Source organism: Patiria miniata, unplaced genomic scaffold, assembly GCF_015706575.1.
Source record: "Patiria miniata isolate m_02_andy unplaced genomic scaffold, ASM1570657v1 HiC_scaffold_13, whole genome shotgun sequence".
NCBI lineage: Eukaryota > Metazoa > Echinodermata > Asteroidea > Valvatida > Asterinidae > Patiria > Patiria miniata.
In genome coordinates this window covers 7,534,657-7,558,692 of record NW_024037051.1, presented here as the reverse complement: position 1 = coordinate 7,558,692, position 24,036 = coordinate 7,534,657, and the positions used below count along the sequence as shown (strand labels likewise).

At 42.7% G+C, this 24,036-nt stretch overlaps 3 protein-coding genes across 3 annotated transcripts in view; 1 reads left to right on the top strand and 2 right to left on the bottom strand.

Annotated features, from left to right (window-relative positions):
• Positions 1 to 9,358: 9,358 nt before the first annotated feature.
• LOC119721545 lies at positions 9,359 to 13,537 on the bottom strand. The gene is made up of 5 exons (XM_038191625.1): positions 12,558 to 13,537; positions 12,254 to 12,435; positions 11,025 to 12,161; positions 10,666 to 10,872; positions 9,359 to 10,351 (listed from the first exon to the last, which is right to left on the bottom strand). Exons 1-5 carry the CDS (start codon positions 13,451 to 13,453, stop codon positions 10,116 to 10,118), a joined length of 2,658 nt encoding a protein of 885 aa, XP_038047553.1. The 5' UTR covers positions 13,454 to 13,537; the 3' UTR covers positions 9,359 to 10,115.
• A 1,597-nt stretch (positions 13,538 to 15,134) lies between these two features.
• Positions 15,135 to 19,353, bottom strand: LOC119721179 (signal recognition particle 9 kDa protein-like). Its single transcript, XM_038191080.1, has 3 exons — positions 19,165 to 19,353; positions 17,568 to 17,636; positions 15,135 to 16,593 (listed from the first exon to the last, which is right to left on the bottom strand). The coding sequence occupies exons 1-3, from the start codon at positions 19,234 to 19,236 to the stop codon at positions 16,504 to 16,506; spliced, it is 231 nt and encodes a 76-aa protein (XP_038047008.1). The 5' UTR covers positions 19,237 to 19,353; the 3' UTR covers positions 15,135 to 16,503.
• A 283-nt stretch (positions 19,354 to 19,636) lies between these two features.
• The window catches only part of LOC119721178 (vasodilator-stimulated phosphoprotein-like), a 64,470-nt gene continuing 60,070 nt past the window's right edge, over positions 19,637 to 24,036 (top strand). The window contains exon 1 of the mRNA XM_038191077.1: positions 19,637 to 20,038. Within this exon, the coding sequence (XP_038047005.1) occupies positions 20,034 to 20,038 (5 nt within the window). The 5' untranslated portion in view covers positions 19,637 to 20,033. The remainder of the gene's footprint in view (positions 20,039 to 24,036) is intronic.

The following is a 24,036-nucleotide window of genomic DNA, read 5'->3' as shown; positions in this document are numbered from 1 at the left end:
TGAGCCCACTGTTTTCATTTCTTTGGAAAATTGTATACGGCAGCCTCGTTAGTCGTAGGCCTACGTGTGCTAAACGTACTTCTCGTTACGCAACAATGGAAACTATTGTTATGCAGGCCTTTTTTGAAAAAGACATCATGTGTGCAGGGCGGATCCAGGAATTTTGGGGGGGGGGGGGAGGGTTCAGGCCCGTTAGAGATACATGTTTATATTCGATTGTTGCGGACAGGTGGACCTTATTATTATAATAATTGTGATAGATGTACATTTTTTGTGTGCGTCAGAACGTGGGTGGGGAGTTGGCGGGGGGGGGGGGGGTCAAACCTTTCTCAAGGGTTCCGCGCCTGACTTCTACTCTTTGTATTTGGACAGACATAGATTGTCAACTCCCCTACTACTATTTTAAGATCGTACGGACGTCTTTAAAAAGAAAAGTTTTTTTTACGGATTTGTTTGTTAACACTGTATATCATGCGTATATGCATATTCCGTTCGCTGTTCCCAACAGTCCTTCGTCAGCCTGTTATCAAACATTATTTTCGTGAAAAATAATATGAACTAGAAGGTCTTTTCCTTAATTTACCCAAAAAAAACCAAAAAAAAACACGACTATTAAAATGTAGACACATTACACCAGGACATGCACCGCATTACACTAGGGGCGCTGTTCATGACACCTATGTGCATAGCGCGCGCGCTTCGCTCGTACCCCCGCCCTGCAGCTTGGGCCTAGGACGCTGGGCCGGGAAGGGCTGGCGAGCTTCACAGAATCTTGTAAAGGACGGTGGGGATGGCATTCTGGGTAACTTATCATGGCCTATATCTAAAGACATAATTAAAGCTTCTGTAGCTGTTTAAAAGGGTGCAGGCTAGTCCGGGTCCCCAGACCCCATTGTCCTTTGGACTTCGAACATATATTTAGGTGCATGGGCCGGGAAACAGTGGTGCAGGCCAGTAAATCGGCCCGAAATTACCTACGCCGGCCAAATCGCGATTTGCATGCATGCCCTCAAATTCTTCAGTATTTGAGCAAATTGTAGGCCATGAAGTTGAGGGTTCGTAAACAATAAGGGTGGAAGCCGTAAACAGGACAGAGAGTTTGTATTTCTGTGCAATTTGGATGAAATTTGGGCCCTAAAATTACAATCTGTAGCCCGTTGCAATTTGCCACCCTTCAACAGATGCAACATCATGCGTGCAGGGGCGGATCCAAGCATTTTGGCGGGGGGGGGGGGAGCTCATTAAAGTAATGTAATGCTATAAAATTATCAACTCAATTTGAAAATCTATCTCTCAAGATTCCACACCCAAAAGCCACGTATACACCAACTTTGCAAATAAATATAAAAATCTCAAAATGTCCGATGAACATCCTCACTTTTTCACTCTGGTACGACATGTCAAAAATATGTCCTATTCTTTATTCTTAATTAACCCTGTTGTTTATCAATGGAATTAAACTAAACGTTCATATCATGTCGACAAGGCACGACAAATCATTGTATGGTGCGAGTTTCATCAGCTTTGTTCGAGAGGGTAAGATTTAACGCCTTACGAAAAAAATACTACCTTTCAGAGCCGAAACAGCACTGCAGGAGACGGCGGCGGAAGGTGCGTGCTGCGGCCGAAAGCTTCTGAAGAAATGCAGGGTCACCTCCGATGTCATTGCACACCAACTCGATCATTGTGTTGCGCAAAACGATCGAGGAGGTGCAGGCGCGGATCCGGGAGGGGGTGTTTGGGCGTCAAAAACCCCCAGCTCTATCCCCCCCCCCAAAAAAATAGAAATCCATTGAAAAGAATGCAACCCCCCTCCCCCCCCCACGCCTCTGATACGCAAAAACTGTTTACTGGTAATAATGTCCGCTTTGCACAGAATTCGGACATTGGCAGCTTTGTTAGGGGGTATATTCTGTGATATAGTGTTAAGAATCGTCGGATTTGAAGAGCGCCCCCATTGAAAGTATGGTACATTGCACACCAACTCGATCATGTGTTGGGCAAAACGATAGAGGAGGTACAGGCACGGATCCAGGGGGGTGTTTGGGGGTCAACCCCCCCCCCCCCCAGCTCTATCCCCATAAAAAAACCATGCAATCCATGCAAAAAATGCGACCCAACCCCTGCTCTGACACGCGAAAACTGTTTGCTTGTAATAATGTCCGCTTTGCACAAAAATACGGACATCGGCAGCTTTGTTAGGGGTGTATGCACATTCTGTGAAATAGGCCTAGTGTTAATAATCATCAGATTTGAACAGCGCCCCCATTGAGAGTATAGTGCGATCTCCCCCCCCCCCCCCCCCCCCCCTTACCACATTTTGATTTTCGGAGGCCGAGTGTCATTGCACACTACTCGATCATGTGTTGCGCAATACGATCGAGGAGGTGCAGGCGCGGATCTGGGGGAGAGGGGGGGGGGGGGTACCCACCTCCATGGGCGTCGCCAGGACTTTTTCTAACGGGGGGGGGGGGGGCAAAAAAATGTTTCCTAAAAAATTCTTGTATTTCTCAACAAATTCTCGATTTATCAGTTAAAGAGGAGGGCAGGGGTTTTTCATAAAAATTTGCCAAAATATGATTTTTTTTAAAATAATATTTATGTCCCTAAATCGAGTCGAAATGCATTCCAGGGTCCCTTAGGGGTCTTTCCAGGAAGTTTGGAGCAATTTCATTTTTGGAAGAAAATTTACAAAAATTGCAAGCGGTTAGCCTTACAGTTTTCATAAAAATTGGCTAAAATATGAATTTCTTTTTTAATAATATATATGTCCCTAAATCGAGTCGGAATGCGTTCCAGGGTCCCTTAGGGGTCCTTCCAGGAAGTTTGGAGCAATTTCATGTTTTGACGATAATTGACAAAAATTGCAAGGTTAATTTAAGTTTGGAGCAATTTCATGTTTTGACGATAATTGACAAAAATTGCAAGGTTAATTTAAGGTTAACACCTTAATTTTTCCTCAAAGTTTGGCTAAAATATGAATTTCTTTTTAATGATATATCTGTCCCTAAATCGAGTGGAAATGTGTTCTAGGGTCCCTTAGGAGTCTTTCTAGGAAGTTGGGAGCATTTTCATTTTTGGAAGAAAATTGACAAAATTGCAAGGGGTTAGTTAGCCTTCCAGGAGACGGCAGCGGAAGGCACGTGCTGCTGCCGAAACCTTCTGAAGAAATGCAGGGTCACCTCTGATGTCATTGCACACCAACTCGATCATTGTGTTGCGCAAAACAATCGAGGAGGTGCAGGCACGGATCCGGGTGGGGGTGTTTGGGGGTCAAAACCCCCAGCTCTACCCCCCCCCCCCTCCCCCCACCCCCCAAAAATAGAAATCCATGGAAAAGAATGCAAACCCCCCCCCCCCCCCCCCCCCGGCTCTGACACGCAAAAACTGTTTACTGGTTATAATGTCCGCTTTGCACAGAATACGGACATTGGCAGCTTTGTTAGGGGGTATATTCTGTGACATAGTGTTAAGAATCGTCGGATTTGAACAGCGCCCCCATTGAAAGTATGGTACATTGCACACCAACTCGATCATGTGTTGGGCAAAACGATCGAGGAGGTGCAGGCACGGATCCAGGGGGGTGTTTGGGGGTCAACCCCAGCCCCAGGTCTATCCCCCTAAAAAAACATGCAATCCATGCCAAAAAATGTAATAATGTCTGCTTTGCACAAAATACGGACATCTGCAGCCTTGCTATGGGGTATATATATATATTCTGTGATAAAGTGTTAATAATTGTAAGATTTAAACAGCGTCTCCATTTAAAGGGGATGGGGTACCCACCTCCATGGGTGTCGCCAGGACTTTTTCTAACGGGGGGGGGGGGGGGGGGCAAAAAAATGTTTCCCAAAAAATTCTTGTATTTCTCAACAAATTCTCGATTTATCAGTTAAAGAGGAGGACAAGGGTTTTTCATAAAAATTTGCCAAAATATGAATTTTTTTTAAAATAATATTTATATTCCTAAATCGAGTCGAAGTGCATTCCAGGGTCCCTTAGGGGTCCTTCCAGGAAGTTTGGAGCAATTTCATTTTTGGAAGAAAATTTACAAAAATTGCAAGAGGTTAGCCTTACAGTTTTCATAAAAATTGGCTAAAATATGAATTTCTTTTTAATGATATATCTGTCCCTAAATCGAGTTGGAATGTGTTCGAGGGTCCCTTAAGAGTCTTTCCAGGACGTTTGAAGCAATTTCATTTTTCGACCAAAATTGACAAAAATTGCAAGGGGTTAGCCTAACATTTTTTATAAAAAATAGCTAAAATATGATTTTCTTTTTAATGATATATCTGTAGCTAAATCAAGTTGGAATGTGTTCCAGGGGCATTTAGGAGTCTTTCCAGGACGTTTGGAGAAATTTCATTTTTCGACCCAAATTGACAAAAATTGCAAGGGGTTAGCCTAATATTTTTCATAAAAAAATAGCTAAAATATGATTTTCTTTTTAATGATATATCTGTCCCTGAATCGAGTTGGAATGTGTTCCAGGGTCATTTAGGAGTCTTTCCAGGACGGTTTGAGCAATTTCATTTTTTGACCAAAATTTACAAAAATTGCAAGGGGTTAGCCTTGCATTTTTCATAAAAATTGGCTAAAATATAAATTTCTTTTTTAATAATATATATGTCCCTAAATCGAGTCGGAATGCGTTCCAGGGTCCCTTAAGGGTCCTTCCAGGAAGTTTGGAGCAAGTTCATTTTTTGACGATAATAGACAAAAATAACCTTACATTTTTTCACAAAATTTGTCTACAATATGAATTTCTTTTTTTAATGATATATCTGTCCCTAAATCGAGTGGAAATGTGTTCTAGGGTCCCTTAGGAGTCTTTCCAGGAAGTTTGGAGCAATTTCAATTTTTGACGAAAATTGACATAAATTGCAAGAGGTTAGCCTTACAGTTTTCATGAAAATTGGCTAAAATATGAATTTCTTTTTAATGATATATCTGTCCCTAAATCGAGATGGAATGTGTTCGAGGGTTCCTTAAGAGTCTTTCCAGGAAGTTTGGAGCATTTTCATTTTTGGAAGAAAATTGACAAAAATTGCAAGGGGTTAGTTAGCCTTACAGGAAACAGCACTGCAGGAGATGGCGGCGGAAGGCACGTGCTGCTGCCGAAAGCTTCTGAAGAAATGCAGGGTCACCTCTGATGTCATTGCACACCAACTCGATCATTGTGTTGCGCAAAACGATCGAGGAGGTGCAGGCGCGGATCCGGGTGGGGGTGTTTGGGGTCAAAACCCCCAGCTCTATCCCCCCCCCCCCCAAAAAAAATAGAAATCCATGGAAAAGAATGCAAACACCCCCCCCCCCCGGCTCTGACACGCAAAAACTGTTTACTGGTAATAATGTCGGCTTTGCACAAAAATACGGACATCGGCAGCTTTGTTAGGGGGTATATTCTGTGATATAGTGTTAAGAATCGTCGGATTTGAAGAGCGCCCCCATTGAAAGTATGGTACATTGCACACCAACTCGATCATGTGTTGGGCAAAACGATCGAGGAGGTGCAGGCACGGATCCAGGGGGGTGTTTGGGGGTCAACCCCAGACCCAGCTCTATCCCCCTAAAAAAACATGCAATACATTCAAACCATGCAAAAAATGCGACCCCACCCCTGCTCTAACACGCAAAAACTGTTTACTGGTAATAATGTCTGCTTTGCACAAAATACGGACATCTGCAGCTTTGCTATGGGGTATATATATATATATTCTGTGATAAAGTGTTAATAATTGTAGAATTTGAACAGCGCCTCCATTAAAAGTATGGTACGAGCACCTCAACCCCCCCCCCTTCACTACCTTTTGATTTTCGGAGGCCAAGTGTCCGGAGAAAAAAAACCCGTCTACATCTCAGATGTTTGTGCCGATGAACCCAACCTAACCCCCCCCCCCCCCCACCCCCGCGAAAATTCCTGGATCTGCCCTTTTCCTGCATCTGCCCGGTTTGGTTTTTAGCATTGGGCACGGGGGGGGGTTCAGGTCCGTCAGAATATCATCAGGCCCGTCAAATACATAAAAAGCGCTGCAGAGTAGCTTAACCTTTTTGTGTCAGAGCAGGGGAGGGGTTTCCCCCCCCCCCCCAATTTTTTTTTTTTTTTAAATCTGCAAATAGGCGCATGTAACTGAAAGTAAAAAGCAAGTCGGTAAAAGCCCCATGTAATGATTTTTTTTCCCAATTCAATCCTCAATGTCCATGTACATTTTTGTATTCCACTGGATTTTGTTTTTCATTTTGTATTTCCAGTTGTAAGGGTGATGGGCTTTGTTTTCTTGCGTTTTCAACGAAAGCCCGTTAGTGCCAAACAAAAATGTGAGTGTAATTGTTTGTTTGTTTGTTGGTTTTTTTTTATTTTGGGAGGGGGGGTTTAATTTGTTTTGTTTTTTTAATTTTTTGGGGTTTTTTTAATTTTTTTTTACCTACCTGCCGTCAGCGGCGCCCTTCCCCTGAGATGCCACCCCTACACGTGACTTACCAGCTGTCTTGTCGCATGGGGTAATAAAGTAATGCCTAATCAAATGGAGACTCCGTGTGTCCGTAGCCGCGGCAGCCGTGATGTCTGCCGGAAATTTGAGGGGGGAATGAAAAAAAATCATATAAATAGATATTAAAACAAAAAATAAAAAAATAAAAAAAATAATCCTTAAAAACAAACTTTCCCCAAAAAAATCCCCCAAAAAACAAAAACCCTCTAAAAAAAAAAAAAGTTTAAATAAATAAATCAAACAGTTTCTAAAAATAGACTAGGGGCCTGTATGAAACCATGGACCCAGAGACGGCACTTCCGCTATGGCCTGAAATCGTACTTGTATATTATGGACATGAAGTACGGCAATGCCCGGGTACCAAACCTTCGTTTTGTAAAGTTTAAAAAAAAAAATTCACAAAAAAGAATAATTCCCCCGTCCCAAATGTTGGCACTGACGGGCTTTCGTAGTTTCCCCCTATTTTGCAAATTACTGTATTTGTTGGAAATGTTCACAATTAAAAAAACCTTATTTGAAAAATGTAAATAATGTTTATATATTACAGTGTACATCTCTATTTTTCCCCGGTATAACATCGCGTTTCTTACGTCAATTGGAAATTGCGCCATTAATAATGGTACTCATATTGATCGAACCAAACTCCGTTTTAATTATAGTCAATTATGATTCATTGATTCCGTGACATAGGCCTCTGCATCGTATTCAAAGCTACCGTACATCTGCCGAGCAGATGTAAATATCAAACTAAACCAAAGTATAAAAGATAGAGGATTAAAAAAAAATCAAAAAGTTATGTGCTAGTCAAGCTTTCAGGGATCGGTCTGAGCCATAACAATGCCCCAGCCGATCCCTTAGTTCTCTTCCGGGGTCTCGGCGTCCCCGACCAATACACACTTCCTTCCCTATCCATCCATATAACCCCGGAGGGCCAGGCACCATGTAAAAGCAAAGAGCTAAGGGAGGAACAGGGCGGCCCCTAAACCTTGATCCTCCGAGTGGACCAAATGCCCTGAACCTGTACGAAGGCGCCAACCTGGAACTCGCGGACAGTACCAGCAGCAGTGCTTACCGGTTAAGCTAAGGTACTGTTGGTAATTTACGACAGGAAATTAAACATCTTATATAAAGACTGTACGAGTGCGACTAAAACCAAAAAGACACCGACGGGATTCGAACCCGTGCCCCGCGCCATGCGTGGACGACGAATCTAACCACTAGGCCATTCGGCTTTCTTAGAGTTCTTCTCAAAAATAATAGGCGGAAAAACGTGGCACACTGGTGGGTCCATTCTCTTTGGGCTCCATGGACGAAAAGAAGTTGACATTTCGGGCAATAAGAGCCCACTGTTTTCATTTCTTTGGAAAATTGTATACGGCAGCTTCGTTAGTCGTAGGCCTACATGGGCTAATCGTACTTCTCGTTACGCAACAATGGAAACTATATATTATTATGCAGGCCTTTTTTGATAAAGACATCAGGCGTGCAGGGGCGGGAGTCCAGGAATTTTGGCGGGGGGGGGGTTTCAGGCCCGTTAGAGATATATGTTTACATTCGATAGTTGCGGACAGGTGGACCTTATTATTATTATAATCGTTATAAATGTACATTTTTTTGTGTGCATCAGAACGTGGGTGGGGGGGGGGGGGGGTGGGGGGGGGGGCGCAAACCTCTCTCAAGGGTTCCGCGCCTGACTTCTACTCTTTGTATTTGGACAGACACAGATTCTCAACTCCCCTTCTACTATTTTAAAATCTTACGGACGTCTTTAAAAAGAAAACGATTTTTTACGGATTTGTTTGTGAACACTGTATCAGGCCTATGCATATTCCGTTCGCTGTTCCCAACAGTCCTTCGTCAGCCTGTTATCAAACATTATTTTCATGAAAAAAAATATGAACTTGAAGTTCTCATCCTTAATTTCCAAAAAAACACGACTTTTAAAATGTAGACAACATTTCACCAGGACATGCACCGCATTACACTAGGGGCGCTGTTCATGACACCGATGTGCATAGCGCTTCGCTCGTACACCCGCCCTGCAGCTTGGGCCTAGGACGCTGGGCCGGGAAGGGCTGGCGAGCTTCACAGAATCTTGTAAAGGACGGTGGGGATGGTATTAATAATAATAATAATAATAACGGAGTCTTATATAGCGCACGTATCTACCAACAATTAGGTACTCAAGGCGCTGGAAATTATGTCAATTATTAAAGAAAGGTAAATAAAGTTTATGAGAAATATGAGACCCATTATGTGGCACCTTATAATGGTTTACAAGGTGCTGCGGCGTACATTGCAGCCACTGCCAGAAACACTGGGGCAAACCCCTTCTGGGTAACTTATCATGGCCTACATCTAAAGACATAATTAAATCTTCTGTAGCTGTTTAAAAGGGTGCAGGCTAGTCCGGTTCCCCAGACCCCATTGTCCTTTGGACTTCAAAAATATATTTAGGTGCATGGGCCGGTAAACAGTCTAGGTGCAGGCCAGTAAATCGGCCCGAAATTACCTACGCCGGCCAAATCACGAGTGCATGCCCTCAAATTCTTCAGTACTTGAGCAAATTGTAGGCCATGAAGTTGAGGGTTTGATCCCCCCCCCCCCACATGCACCCCTAGCCCCTAGAATGAGGACCCTGGCTACGCCGCTGCAACAACTTATTGATCCAGTGCAGTCCCCCAGTTCGTTGAATGTCCATTCAAAGAGAAAGGGTTTAGAGAGACGTTTATCACTTTATGGATTGAAATAATTTTGTTTGTGTTGTGAAGAGACGGGGCAGATTAACATTCAGAATCATGTAATAGTGTTATTATTATTATAGTTTGAACATTGACTCAGACAGAGAGTACTTTTTTGTAATTTTGATGTTTTATAATTACTTCGTTTGTACTTAAAAAGTAAAACGTTGAGCAGGCAATTAATAATATAAATTAGCCATTCTGGCACTATATGAAATTTATTTTAAAGAGTTCATTTGTGATAACTAAACATTTTTACCTGAATTGGATTCTTAAAAAAAAACAGTAATTGCTTTTCAGTTGACTTTTTTTTTTATACTTTATCTAAAGTCCACAGTAAAGGTTTGCTGCATGAAATAATTGATTTGTTTCCCTTAATGTCTTTTGATATTAGTGCGCTTATAATTGTAATCAATACTTCGATTTATTAAATTACGAAATCGTTTCATTATTTTGTGCACTGTTCTCGAATTGTGACATACTAGTGTTGGTCTTCCCCTTTTTTTACCCGTAAAAACAGTACTTGTTACTTTCAATATAGCTGCTGAAGCATTACGGTATATAAGCAACACTAGCTTCCATTTCGTCTGAATCGCGGCTAAGATGACTTTGGTGCATTAAAAAAGATCATTCTCGGACTTGTTGTCAATGCACAAGGCAGTTTAAACAGGTTGATCAGTTCAATGCAAAATACTACCACATGTACATGTGGACTTCAAACGAGTTTTGTTGTAGCTGTATGACTTTAATCGTCACCACACTGTTCATCAGCCTTCGATCTTTTCTTGTGTTTTTGTGAAGTTTTTTTTTTTCTTTTCGTGAGTTCTTACTCTCGCCCTCCTCACGGAAGAGCTGTTGTCCTGTTACTTTGAACGCATCATCGTCAACCTGCACATGTTGCCGCCAGCCCTCGGTCTCCACTGTCTCCGTTTGTTGATGCTCCTCTTGATGATGATTCTGCTCTCGTTTCTTTCTCCAACTCTATCGCCCAAGCTCGGCATCTCTCAGTGTTCATAGTGACTGCGATAGCTCTCCGTTGCGCTCTGCGTTGACCGCCGGGCAGAGGAGGGAGGGCGATCCAAGGTCGAGGGCAAGACCGACGCTGACGCCTGGCATCAGCTGGTAAAATGATAAAAAGTAAGCAGTAGATCCATAATTCAAGTCAGGAACAATGCTTAGCCCCCGCATTCTCTTGCAGGTGTAAAGATGACATATGCAAACAGATGACATATGCAAACAGTGACACAACGCGTGGACTACTCAATTTTCATGTCAGTAACGTAATGTCTTCGATTGTTTCATGAACGGGTAGGCCTAAATACGTTTCACTCCAATGGCCACAGTCGACTCATCATATAATATCCTGTGTGTTTTTCAGTCATGAACTCATGATTTTGTAAATATATGATACTCCCGTGTAACACAAAACTAACCTAGAATTCCCTTCAAAGTCTTGGAACATGACTCTGGCTTGGAGTTCGGACTATCCGGCTTAATGACGGAGTTACTGACGATTTCACTTGACGGGTTCTTGACGATGAAGGCAGTTTCCTTCAGCGATGCGTCGTCTGCAAACCATACTGAGCGTCTCCTCGTTCGAATGTCATGCTTGCTAAGTGGGTTGCCGGAAGGCTCGGAAGCTACGCCAAAATGAAGGCACAGATAAATATTATTAGGCGCTCTTCGTATTGATGGAAATAAAAGAAGTAATGAAATTAATGGTTGAATTGTCTTCCATTGTAATTTCGTTATGACAATAGTACTGCGGAAGGAGTAAACTAGACCCACATACCTGGGCCTGCCCTTTGCTGGTCTTGCTGATCCAACTTTTCTTTGGATTTCTCCTCTGGAGACGGTAACCGTTTTTGCAGTTCATATTGTGGTTGTTGTTCTACCAACTTGCTGGACTCAGTTTGCTGTTTTGGTTCAGCCAGGTCTTCTTGCTGCAGAACCAGCTCTTGCCCGCGACTCCAAGTCTTCAGCTTTTGTGTTTTCTTTTGGCATAGTTGTTCTACCTGCAGCTGAAACTCAGTCCCTGACTCACTTTGGTGTTTTGCAAACGGGCTTTGTTGGAACCAAGTCTTGCCATCATACTCGGCATACCTTTGAGGAAATACTGTGAGGAGGTTGACTACAGGAGAAAACCGTCGACTGTGCCAAGAATTGAAATGCAGGCATCCCTCTGAATCTACATCATGCCTGTGCAGATGTTGAGTAATATCGTGCTGTTTGTCTAGACGCACTTGCTTGGAAGCCTCTCTTCGTCTCTGATGCTCATTTCGAGGATTTGCAGAACCTGACAGGGATTGAAATTCTTTCTCTTTCCGTATTCGTTCTGCAAAGAATCTGATGTGGTTGTCCAGCGAAGGAAGCTCTGGGTGGTTCCAGGCGTTGAAGCGGAAGCAACCCGTTGTATTCAAATCTTGCTGTTTCAGATCTGCCTGTTCACGGCTTTCGACTTGTCGTTTTAGATCCTGAGGCTGTTGGGCATGTTTCTGGCCCTGTTTCCTAACCTTCTGTTTTTGAAGTTCATTTGGCAGCATTTTGTGTAGTTTCCCCACACTTTGAGTTTGTAAACGTAGTTGAGCTTCAGCCATTCTTTGAAACAACGACTTTCTCGGTGAAGGTTGCTGAAACTCCGTCGGATGGTGGACGTCATCTGGGCTGTTCTCACCTGACCGTTGTTGAATTCCCAACGCTTGCGTTGCCTCTTCTTGATCCTGAACTTGCTCCCGATATTCAAGTGTCTCTCCTTTGACTTTCGGCTGAATGTGGACGTTCAAGTTAATTGCAGTTTGTTGATCATGTTGGTGGTTGTGTCTCACACCCTCACTCCCAGTGTTCGGCTGTGGGTTTGCTCGTCTTGTTTGCGAATTATTGCCGTCGCTGTTACTTGTGTGAGTGTTTTTGCATCTTACAATATTTGCCCCTGCAACAAAAAAGGAGTAGGCCTCAAATAATGTTTACTCTGAACGTATGGCCTCTTATGTCATCCGAAAACTGCTTTTGAACAAGGGTTACCTTTTGTAATTGGTACACCTGAAATATCTGGGACAGCATGAGGAGCTAATAATGTTGTCCTGGATGTTGGAAGTATCAGGATGCAGCGAGAAACATATCTCAGGGCAGTCAAGATACCGAGGATAGCTGAGGAACTCATTACTCGGAGCGTCGATCCCATCCGCTCCATGCAACACTTACGCCTGCCAAGGAATTGCAAACAAAGATTTCCACATTGAAAAAAATAGTAAAACCGGTCAAATTGTCATTATAATAGAGCAGGAGTTTAGCCGAAAGTTAAATAAAAAAAAACGTTTTGAATTACCTTGCATGAGTGAGCCTGTATTTCCGTTTGGGTTGTTGCATGAGTAGAGACAAGGCAACAAGCACCAGCAGGTAACTGAAGCACAGGGCGGCAGCAGCAACAAAGTACCCCAGCCCTTTGGTGTTGGCTAACGGTGATTGTATGTTCAGTTGGTCCAACATCTCGATGGCTCGTTCTAAGAGAGACTTGATCAGGTTCAGAAGATGAGTTGCCAAAGACCATGGAACAGACGAGGCACCAAACTGAGATGGGTGGACGATGGGTCTGCTGTAGATCCACCAGATACCCAGGGGTACCCCAAAGATGAGGTACAAGCCCAGGTAGGTCACACGGTGCCAGGACACGTGTGACTGCGGAGATGCGGATACCGGACCATGTCGTAGATTGTAGAAAGACGGTCCGGGAATCTTGAAACACGAGTCCCCGCGTGGGCGGCTCGCCACTTGACGAGGACGTGGCGAGAACACCCGAGAGGCAATCCCAATGAGAGTCGCAACGGACAGGTACCAAGTAGCTAGGCTGATCATCGCTGCTTGGGCATCTGAATTCATCCAACAGGAGTTCAGGAAATGGACAACATCGGCAATGAAGTCCTGCAGCACGTTGGTGGCGGCATGCTTGCTACTTGGTGACGGCATTGGGTGGAAGGAGCGGAAAAGTTCCGCCCATACAGATGAGAGTTCTCGGTAGAACTTGAACTTCTCATCGTTGATAGAGTAGTCATCGGTGGCGTCAGTGATGACGACACTGCCTGTCTGCCAAGATGTCACGATGGTTGGTAGGCAAGGCAGAGAGACAGGAGATTTCCCGAGCACACAGCCAGACAGGTACAGACTGCTGTAACAGGCCAGGATGACTACAAGTAAGTTGGCCGACTTGCGAATAACGGAATACATGGCTTTCGCAACGGTAAAATTGTTGGTAACTATCGATACAAAAATCGCTTTGGTATGAGAACACTTCGCTTGATAACTCGATCACAGAATAACTGATGTTATGTTTAGATACGTATCGCAGCGTTTTACATGTGTACGCAAAACAAACAAAAGAGCCTAATTTGCATGGGGAAACCAACGAAACGCGCCATGGCGCTCTGCAGACGTCACAGTGGGAACAATGCCATGACGCGCATTGCACTTGCGCATACTCACGCAGCCTGCTCATCAGCACTTTGTTGTGCTGCTTAGGAGTTGAAGAAACCTCGGCTTCAGGTCTTAGGCCCCTACTTGGAAGACTCTGGCCATATGAAACAAAATATCAGACGAAGAAGATGAAGCCTAAGTGTATTTGCATTAAGGTTTGACCTGTAGCCCGACTTTGGTCGACTGAGTAGTAGAGTTGTTTGACCTTCGAGACTCCTAAAAGATTTTAGGGTAGAGATGAATCTCTGACAAGGCCAAGGTTTCGTCAGTACCTTGTTCAGAGTTACGTAGTTTTGTGTTTATTTGGTTGCATTGTTTCTTGCAAGTTGGTGATGAATTTTCCTTTTTTAGCAGTGACAGCTGGCTTCAACTGTGCGACGTGGCAAAGACGGTATATGCCATGCTTGATTAATTGGCCAATGGTACGTGAAGAACAAATCAAGGGATAAAGTTGTATTGCATTCCATGTATCCAGATCCTGGGTGTTTGTTAGGTTTAAAAAAAAAATCGGGGGGGGGTCTATCAGCAAAAAAAAAACCCTGAAATGTAGCCAGGTTTTTTCTCTGGACACTTGGTCACCAGGCCTCCGAAAATCAATAGGTGTGTGTGTGTGGGGGGGGGGGGGGGGGGCTGTTCAAATACAATGATTATTTAACACTGTACAGTACAGTGTACAAATATCCCCTAACCAAGCTGGCTCTGTCCGTATTTTGTGCACGAGGCGGACATTCTTACCAGTAATTTTTTTAAGATGTCAGATGGGGGGGGGGGGGGGGGGGTCGCATTACTTTTAATGAATTTCTATGAAAAAAAAACACAATCGACAGAGCTGGGGGACCCCCCCCCCATACGCACCTGGTACTACAGCTCTGTGGTTTACTTGAGAATATAAAGACCACGCCCCGAATTTTGCCGTGGTTTGCGGCTCCATTAATAAGACGCTCCGGTGGTGCAAGGCGGCGTGTGCTATCGCTTAGAACTGCAGAAACGGAAAGAGCTTTGCACGATAGCACACCTGGGCACGTGATCACTGTACCCTCATGAGGCCCCCTTCAATGGAGAAACCATTGTGCAAGCTATTGTACAAAGCAACTGCCCTTTAACAGATTATCTTTACAACAGCGAGAACAATGTTTTTGCCAGTAAAGGGGGCTTCATGGTCGTGTTGGGCTGTCTATAGGCCAACCATCGAATCTCCAATCCTGACCAAATCTCGCTGGGCCCCCAACCCCCCAGCCCCCGTTCGATGTTGTCTCTCATTGCGCAGTGTGTGCTCCATCAGCTGGAGAGAACAGCATTGACCGGGGGAGCGGGGGAGTGGGTAAACGTGGCAGGCTCAGGAAGTGTCCCAAACATTTTGGCCGGGATTGTCCCAAGCACCAAAGGACCTCCTGCAAACTGGACCAATTCAAGTCACTGATGAAAGACACGGATGTTCAAAACCTAACTTATTTTCTCATTTTTATTTCAGGAAATCTCCCTATGTTTGCTTAGGAAAAGAATTAAGGATACATCCAATGGTCTTAAAGAAGAAAAAAAAATCATGAGTAAAGGGACTGACAAAGCACATTAAATAATTATTGATAAGAAATGTCAGTCTCACATAATGTCACAAGGTTAACACAAAAACAACAGGAATAGGCTTAAATTCATGTGTAAATCAAGCTTTATTTTACTTGGTCTACAAACTGAACGAAGAGTAAGTCTTAAAGTGGGGTAAAACAATTATACAGCATTATTGTTTATATGCATAGTCAAATAGTCCAAGCATTACGACTATCAATGGGTTTATTGAAGGAAGTCAAACGACTTGGAAATACTTTAAATGAACTTTCTCTAGATGATGTAAGAAGACTTTGTGCAGCATCTTTTCTAGTCTTGGGGCGAGACGTCATTATGGTTTGATACACGATAACCCGCCGCCGCAATAACCCATTGCTGTAAGAGGGCGTAATCACAACCAACCATTATCATCCACGAACCCATAAGAAGCAATGTCTAGGGAGATTCATAAAATCTCCCCCCCCCCCCCCCCCCGCCGAAAAATGGGGGGAAATAGTGCGCATTCGCTACTTTTGCGGTCTATTTGAAGTCTCACACATACTATGAACCACAAAAAAGCTGACCAGTGAAGTTGCACAAAAGTCTTCCTGTGTCTTTTATACTACTGGAAGAAATTAAGATATTGGTTCGGAACTACAGTGAAATCTTTTGAATGCACGCTGCATATACATGTATTAGGCCAAACAGGTGCGCGCGCATTACACAACCGATCTCCCTAGACGTTGTTCCTGACGGATTCGTGGGTGATATTGGTTGGTCGTGATAACGCCCTCTTGCGGCGATGGGTTATCGTGTATCAAGCCATAACAAAGTCTAGTCCCTAGACTTAATCTTTTTTCTGAGGTGATGCTTGGTGATATTGGAAATGGAACTGGCTGTTCTCTCTCCAGTACGGACGTTGTGCATAGATCTGCTACGATCAACAATATCATGACTGTGCAATAAACCTACTCATGCATGCTGAGTCACAACAGCGAGCTGTACACTTCGGCAGAGATGGTCAGTTTAATAAAAGTTAATATTTTCAAAGCTGTACCAAGAGACATTCTTTTCCCAGTGGGAATATAAATAACAAAATCCTCCTCTCCAAATGCGCCCTGAGGCAACATGCTGGGCAGTGCCGCAGTGCTGTCCTTGTAGCAGTGACGTGCATCTTTCCCACGGAAACGTATCAGCCTGCATCCACACTAACACACTGTTTGCAAAGTCATTTCACGGAGTTGCCTTTGAGTGGTGAGTCTCTACTTGGACACCATGAGTCTCATGAGTTTGCCGTTGAGTTTTTCTATTCTCTTGACGTCCTGTGCATGCTCTGTTCTGTACTGAAGGCACTGCAGTTGGAGAGAAGAGCAAAAATTCTCAATATTCATCTTAGACTTAGTGCAACTTTGCTCAATAGAGATGCAAGACATGTGGTAATATCTACAGTTTTCACAGATTTGATTTTGCATTATGCAGAATTCGGGTGATGCACAATGCAGTGCGCCACCAAGAGTTTGCCACGGAGAGTTCATTTTTCCCTGTGCATTGTGGGAGATGGTCCACAAATTCGCAGCGCGGAACATTTGAAATTGTTAATGTTTCCGGTGAGTAGTTTCATGAACGTATGATTCAAGTTTATGTTTGCCCTTTCCTTTATTTGTATAAATATGGTGTTTTTGTAACGCGGCAGAATGCTATGCCCTGATCTATATCAGCTCAAGCTGTCTGCTGACACTCATTCCAATGGACCATGTTTTGTCGATCGTAAAATTAAAAAATTGACTCTCCATGGCAAACTCTTGGTGGCGTACTGCATTGTGAATCGCACAAATTACACAGACTGACTAGTCTAGAAACTCAATCCTGTTGGTGAAATTAGTGTAAGTCACTGCAAATGCAATATACAAGTTGCCAACCGCAATATTCTTTTCATAAGATGGAATTTGCGTTGGGGTAATGTAAATCGAGCTTGTGGGATCGGTTTGCTGGTTCGAATCTGACAACATTCTTTATCGTTCTTCTATTACCCATATTTTGCATTCCAACACATATAAATCAGCTCTCAAATAACTTTTCTTTTTCATTGAAGACCTAGTAAAGTCAAAAAGGCACCTTTGCTAGGAACGTTCAAAATCTTCCAACATCTACCACTGATTATTAAAGTGTGCAGGAAACCAAGGGCTGCTTCTTTGTACTTAAACATTTCAAGGGGCATTAATCCCCTAGCTGGGCTTACCTGTGTCTTTATCCTTAAAAAATCCCCCCCCCCCCAAAAAAAAACTTTTAGTGGATTTTGTTGGTTCTGGGAGGGTGAGGTTCTTACCACAATGTCGTCTGTGACCTTCATAGCTAACTTGCCATCACAGTGCCGGTACTTCAACACAATTCTGGCCTGAAATAAGAAATATAGAAAATTAAATTTCCTGAGGTTATACTATTTAAGTTTGGTAACTTGATCTCTTCAAACCAACATTATTTCCTACTTGTGTTTTTCTACTTTTACAATTTCGCACTCCCGAAAAGACACTGGAAGTAATTGCAGAAAACCCCACCCCTCGGAAATAAACCCCTAAAATCATCTGGCTGCGCGGGAATTGCTGGAAAAAAATCTATAAGTCCAAAGCAAGTACCGTGTTGCCGGCTACGTGGCTGTAGACAGAATGAAGTGGAAGTCCCTTGAGAACAATGAATGCAAAACGAATGGGAATTGATAATATAAGTCCGCACTAATTACATGTACATGTACCCTGTTGCCGGCTAGGTGGATACAGAGTTTGAGTGCTGGGGAGCATGATGCATGTACATACAGGTAGCACTAAGAAGGTTTATTGAGGACAATCAACCGTGACGAGGTGGATAGATCGAGTGGTGGGGCATTCTGCAATTGTGTCAGACACTGTCTGCGATCAGGGTACGCATTTGTTCTTCGGGATCACACCAGCGCTGGACTCGTTTGTAACGAGGTCACAGCTTCGCTGTTCAATGTGTTCAAACGAATCAAAACTGAACATGTCAACGAATGAACAGCAGATCTTGGACTTGAACAGGAAATTTCTCTTTTCATCAGAACAGAAACTTAACCTAAGTCACACCATCTAATAGTTTCTCGATCTCTGCGGGATCCCGAAGTGGCGTATTTGGCACTTTGGGATCCTTTGTGGAGGTTAAATTGATGGTTTTGGTGGGCGATTCCATAGACTATACATAGCCTATTGGCGATCGTGTAGTTAAGGGCCCCTCTTACAATGTACCTTAGTTTCGATAAAATTAGAGTCCAGAATGTTTTCTATCATTCAAAAATGACCTTTTCAACCTAAAGCAGACTTCTCTCACTTCCAATGACACCTTTTTTGATATTCTGAACAGTTTCTTGGGGTAGAAATAACGATTTTCATAAGTAGTTTAAGGTTGGTGCTGTGTGATTCAGCGCCCCTTGGTTGGGCGTTCACGGTACAAGTACATCGCAGTGATCGTCATCTTTGTTTTCGTGTTACGTTTTGTCATCGTTATCATCACTTTACGGTTACCCCCAAATTTCCCTCAAAAAAAGGTTCAAAACCTTGCCCTCTATACTACAACATAGCATAGGCCTACATGTACATTTGTACCTGCATAGTTTTTTGGGGGTTTTTTTTTGGGGGGGGGGTAAGTCAAATAAATTAAAAGTGGATTCTGTTCTCTGTTTCGGTAGTGTGATGAGACGTCATTTGCACGCCCACTGCACATTAACCATTGGAACCGCACCAGAAGTTAACTCAAATAACTTGCGTGTTTAGCCAATGGGCGGTAGGAATAAATGGAAATATCTGTATAGGCCTATGGCTATGCGCGAATGTGTATGATGAGTATCAATATGACGAACCGGGCAGTACAAACTACACGATCGACGAAATCGCAGACACTAACACAATTTTACAAACCTTTGACGGGTTAGTAAGATATAACTTTTCTGCAGCTTTTGCAAATTCCTCCCATGAATTGATGTAAGTCATTGTGAGAATTAAAAGAGATTATTAGCGGCTTTCAGACGATCTGTGCCAGCTGGAAAAATTTCTGCTGAAATAGTCAGGCTCTTGAGCCTTGATATATTATCGGCATTGAAATCACGTTTCGGCGTCCAGGAACAGAAAAGGTTTTCAGTCATTGAACTTGAGAGGGCGTTCTTGATAGTATCGATAAGCGTTATGCATTCTAAACAAGTGAAACAAAAAGGAGGGAATAAAATAATGCAACATTTGTATGAGGTTTACTCATCAGGAAATACGAAATTAGAAAAAAAAAACTCTTTAAAATATCTAATCCAATCTAATTTGTGTTATTTCTCAAAAGATTGTTGTTTCTTTATTGTTTTAAATGTCACCCCCATCTGAAAAATTAATCGACTCCCCCACAGGAATTATTGAGATGCTCTAGTCTGGCCGAAAATGGCGACTTCTTGTGGGCGTCCTGTCTTCGGAATCGTGTTTGGGTGAATTTAATCTGAGTTTTCATGCTGCAATTGACTGAAATCTTGACGTAGGTTAACAAAATTTTTTGGCAACAATTGCTGTGAGTTGTTTACTCTCGATCGAAATTGTGTGGTGGTTGGTGACCGGCCTTGAACGTCACTTCAGTTTTGTCACAGCACAGCCGCCCGGCCGGCCGTTGACGTGCGTTGTTCATCCCATTGAATTTGTACGGCGGATGTCGATGACAGAAGAACATAAGGAAATCCCGTAACACAGTGCTTTCACAAAGTGCCCGGTACATCATCCAACTTTACTGGGTGCAAAGGACCAGATAGTTCACCATGAGGTAGGTCTAAACTGTTATGTTTTGTTTTTCGATATTGTTCATTTCAAAGACAAGTCAAATGAATTATAAAAAAGAGTGTTTTTAGTTTACTGCTTTTAAATTTAATAAATAAATAGCCGTGTCCGTGAACTGGTCCTGCATTTTTTCTGTTCTTTAATAAGCCGTATAAGCCTCATGTGTACACAATGGCGATTGTGTGAGTGTAGAGCCCCATTCCCTGTCCATATAAACAAAATAGGCCTCAAAATAGTTTTAAATAGCATCCTTTTGATCTCAATTTTCTGGTTCGGAATTCGGTAAGGATTTTTTTTTTTTTTTTTTTTTTTATTGATAAATTTATTGAGATTACCAGAGATGTATTTCAACAGTTTAGATAAACTTAATACTACACCACTGATTACTGGCAACATTGCCGAAATTTGCCCCAACTTTAATACCAAATACGCCACCTCCGTCTCCAGTAAAGATCAAGAATTAAGATGATGGTACTAAGGTTTAATTATGATTAGGGTGAAAAGTAAAAGTTTCTGTTCTTTTCCGAGTGCGCCCCTCGGGTTCGTTGGCATGTTGAACTCCCAATTCGTTTGAATGGCGAGGCAGTGACATCATTGTGATGGTGCTCAGCGTGTACTAATGCAAAAACAAAGAGTAAGTGCCTAATAATGTAATATGATCACGGAGAGAGTCTTTTGAGATCGAGTGCGATTTTGTTAATACCGTGCACGATATCGTTTAAGATAATATGAATAGACTGGTTCTAGTTTGTGTAAATATGAGTGTTTTGAACGACAGTGGAGAGTCTGGAACTAGGTTATGCGTGGACTGGTTCCTGCACGGACCATACTGATGGTGAAGGGACCGGGCGGAAAGCAGTTTAGATATGATCGATATATGCATCACGTGTCAACGATTTTGCCGCACCTTGATCTCGAAAGCAGCTGTCTGGCAATCAGATTAGGCGTTTATTCACATCAGCGTTCCCTAGGCACTATCACAATGTTTAAGGGCAGTCGATACGAGTAAAAAATCACGTCTGCTCGAAAAAAGGCGGAATCCCGATGGATTTCCAGATCTCTTGTTGTTTTAGCTTGATTTTTAACTTCTTGGTTTTTTTCCAAAAACAACAAAGATAAAAAAAAATATCAAGGGCGGACAGATTTTTTGGGTCGGGCGTGGATGCTTACCAACAATTTTTTTTGTGGACTTTAATTTATTTGTTTGTTGATCAGCAAGCCCAAGTTTCTAATGGAATTGCCCCTTCGTGCTTTATAGCGCTGGTTTCTGTAACGGTCCATGTACAGGTCTTCAAACCAAGGTCTTGTACATGTACGTGTAACCTAAATTCTCAAACGTCCCAATGGAGGTCCAGGTTGTTTCACCTGCAGAGTTTCAAGTTCTCATTTGAAATTTAACTGCACTTGGTTTTTTTTCCAAGCCTTTTCTGTGTTTCCCATGGAGAAGCAATCATCAGCCAGTATCATTGTCAACTGGGCCCTTCTCAGAATTGCCAGGACTTTGTCCTGTTTCTGATCGTAGTCTGAAGCATATTGCTTCAAGAAGTTAGCGTACAATGTGTGTTAAGGCTAATTCATAAATACCTCAGACAGTTTAGCTATTCCTATTGGTCGAGAGCCCGTCATGTGGCCGGTCTTAAACAGATGATAAAGACATGGCTAGCTGGTCTTAAACACTTTTCCAGTGTCACAATAAAATGTGGACTCCTAAAAATCCGGTGCCTCTTACCGTTTTATTGGTTGAACGTTCACAATCCTCACGTAGGCATGCGCAACACTACCAGCGAGTCAGAATTTTATAGTTCTAAATTCAAAACGCAACGCCCCAGGTGCGTTCTTCACGACATCACACAGAACGTGCCACGCTCGCGTCAATCTCCATGAAAGGGTTGTTTACATCTTAATCATCAGCTGAACACTCCATTATTTAGCTAGAGGGATGTTTCAAAAACATGAAGTGAACTTGTTGAACAAAATTGGGATTTTTCTAACAAATTATTTGATTTTTTTTTACCGAAAAGGTATTTTTTTATGAATGGGAATATATGTGCTCGGTCGGTATTTATCACTCTGTTTAAGACCGCTTAGAGTCTGGGTGCTGATAATTACCCTCGCCTCCGGCTCGGGTAATTATCAGCACCCAGACTCTAAGCGGTCTTAAACAGAGTGATAAAAACCTCCGGAGCACACATTTATTCCCTTATTAATGGACTCTAGTTTTTAAAAATGTTGTAGAGTCATTGGCCTGTAAGAGAGCGAGGGTTAATAACTCAGTGAATAAACCGGAAAATGTAGGCCCTAATATTAAAAATGTACATATCCATCATCTTGTATCAAGAAGACAACAGACTAGGAGTGTTGGATCGTTTCTTTCAATCATTTATTAGAAGATGGTTATTTGGCTCTGTCACGCACATAAAGTGTACATTTATAATGTTGGAATTGCCTTGTGTACTTTGGTGAGGATTTGGGGAAACTGCAGATTCAAACAGTGTACTGCACACATGTACAGGAATGTACTGCATTGGCTTGAAAAGCCTTGAGTGCTGATACTCAACCCTCCACAGGAACTTTTCTTTTGAGATCAGGATGCAGTTAGGTTAAAGTGTCAGATACCGCTGCATGGGTCTTTACCATGGCCGTGTACGGTACATGGGGTTTGAGTTTCATCAGGAAATATTCCATTTCCTGCATAATGCGGATACGGTTCGGATTCGTGCAGGACTTCTGTAAATAACTGCCTTTAGAAACACGTCTGAACTGCAATTGTTGGATTTTGAAAGAGCTTCCTTATTGGGAGAAAACTGTTTTTGGTTTGTTTGTTCCCTTCGCCATAAAGTTTTGGGGGTTGGGGCTGGAACTGGAAGGGGTGGGGAGGGGTGGATTAGTTGCTGATTGTTTCCCCCTTTCCCCTTACTATTCATTATCTAACTTCAAGTAGAATGCACTTAGTTTGGATTCTTGTTACTTATGAAGCGAAAAGCAAATCAACATTACACATTGTCGTGCTGGTAGACTAGAAGTGTACATGTATACATACAGTATGTACATGTAGTTGCCAGTACATGTCTGTACACATTGTCAAAGAACAATGAGTTACACATTGTGCACATGGGCTGCGTTTGGAAAGGGGTAATTGTTGAGGCTTTGCGCAGTCAAATGAACACCTCAATGTTAACAATAACATGTAGCTTACATGCAGCGAGAATGCCAGATTAGGTCAGGGCCCACTACTTGTATCGGTTAGATCAGAAAGCAAACTGCGGTGACTCGCCTTGTTTTACGACCCACCTGTAGGCTGCCTGAGGCTTTCAGAATGTCGGTTCATTTTCACCTGGTATTATGATAAGTTATAAGTTGAATTGCAAGGGGGGGGGGGGGCATGTGTACCGGCACATGTACTTTTGACAGAAGAACCTGCGTCTCTTGAAAGTCTATTGTCATTACAAAGTTCCAGAAAAAGTTAACTACCAAAACTCCCGGTATATTATTCATTCATTTATAAATTATACCAAGGTGGGCTGTGTATATATGTACATGTACAATGTACATACCGGAACGTGTAACAATTGTTGGTGATATTTAATACAAAGGCTTTGACTCTAAGTTTTGGGCAAATGACCACACCACCATAGGTGCTAACCCTTTGTCTGGGTTTTAAGGTCATCCACCACAGTAGTATTAAAAGCCTTGGTGGGTGTCAGAGCACATAACTTCATTGTACAGTGTACCATGGCACCATAACAAACAGCAGGACTCATCAATGATGACCGTTCATGAACAGGTTGACAAGTACTTATAAATGCATAGATCTATGCAGTAACTTTGTACATGTATTTCCATTGAGTTGTAACAAGGTGTTTCCTTGCTCTATGCTTGTAAATGTATGTCAATGAACAGGTGCTTCTACCTGAACTTATTATGCTCCTGTACATCACGTGAATAAAGATTTATGCGAATATTTAAGTGAATATGAAGTCAAGA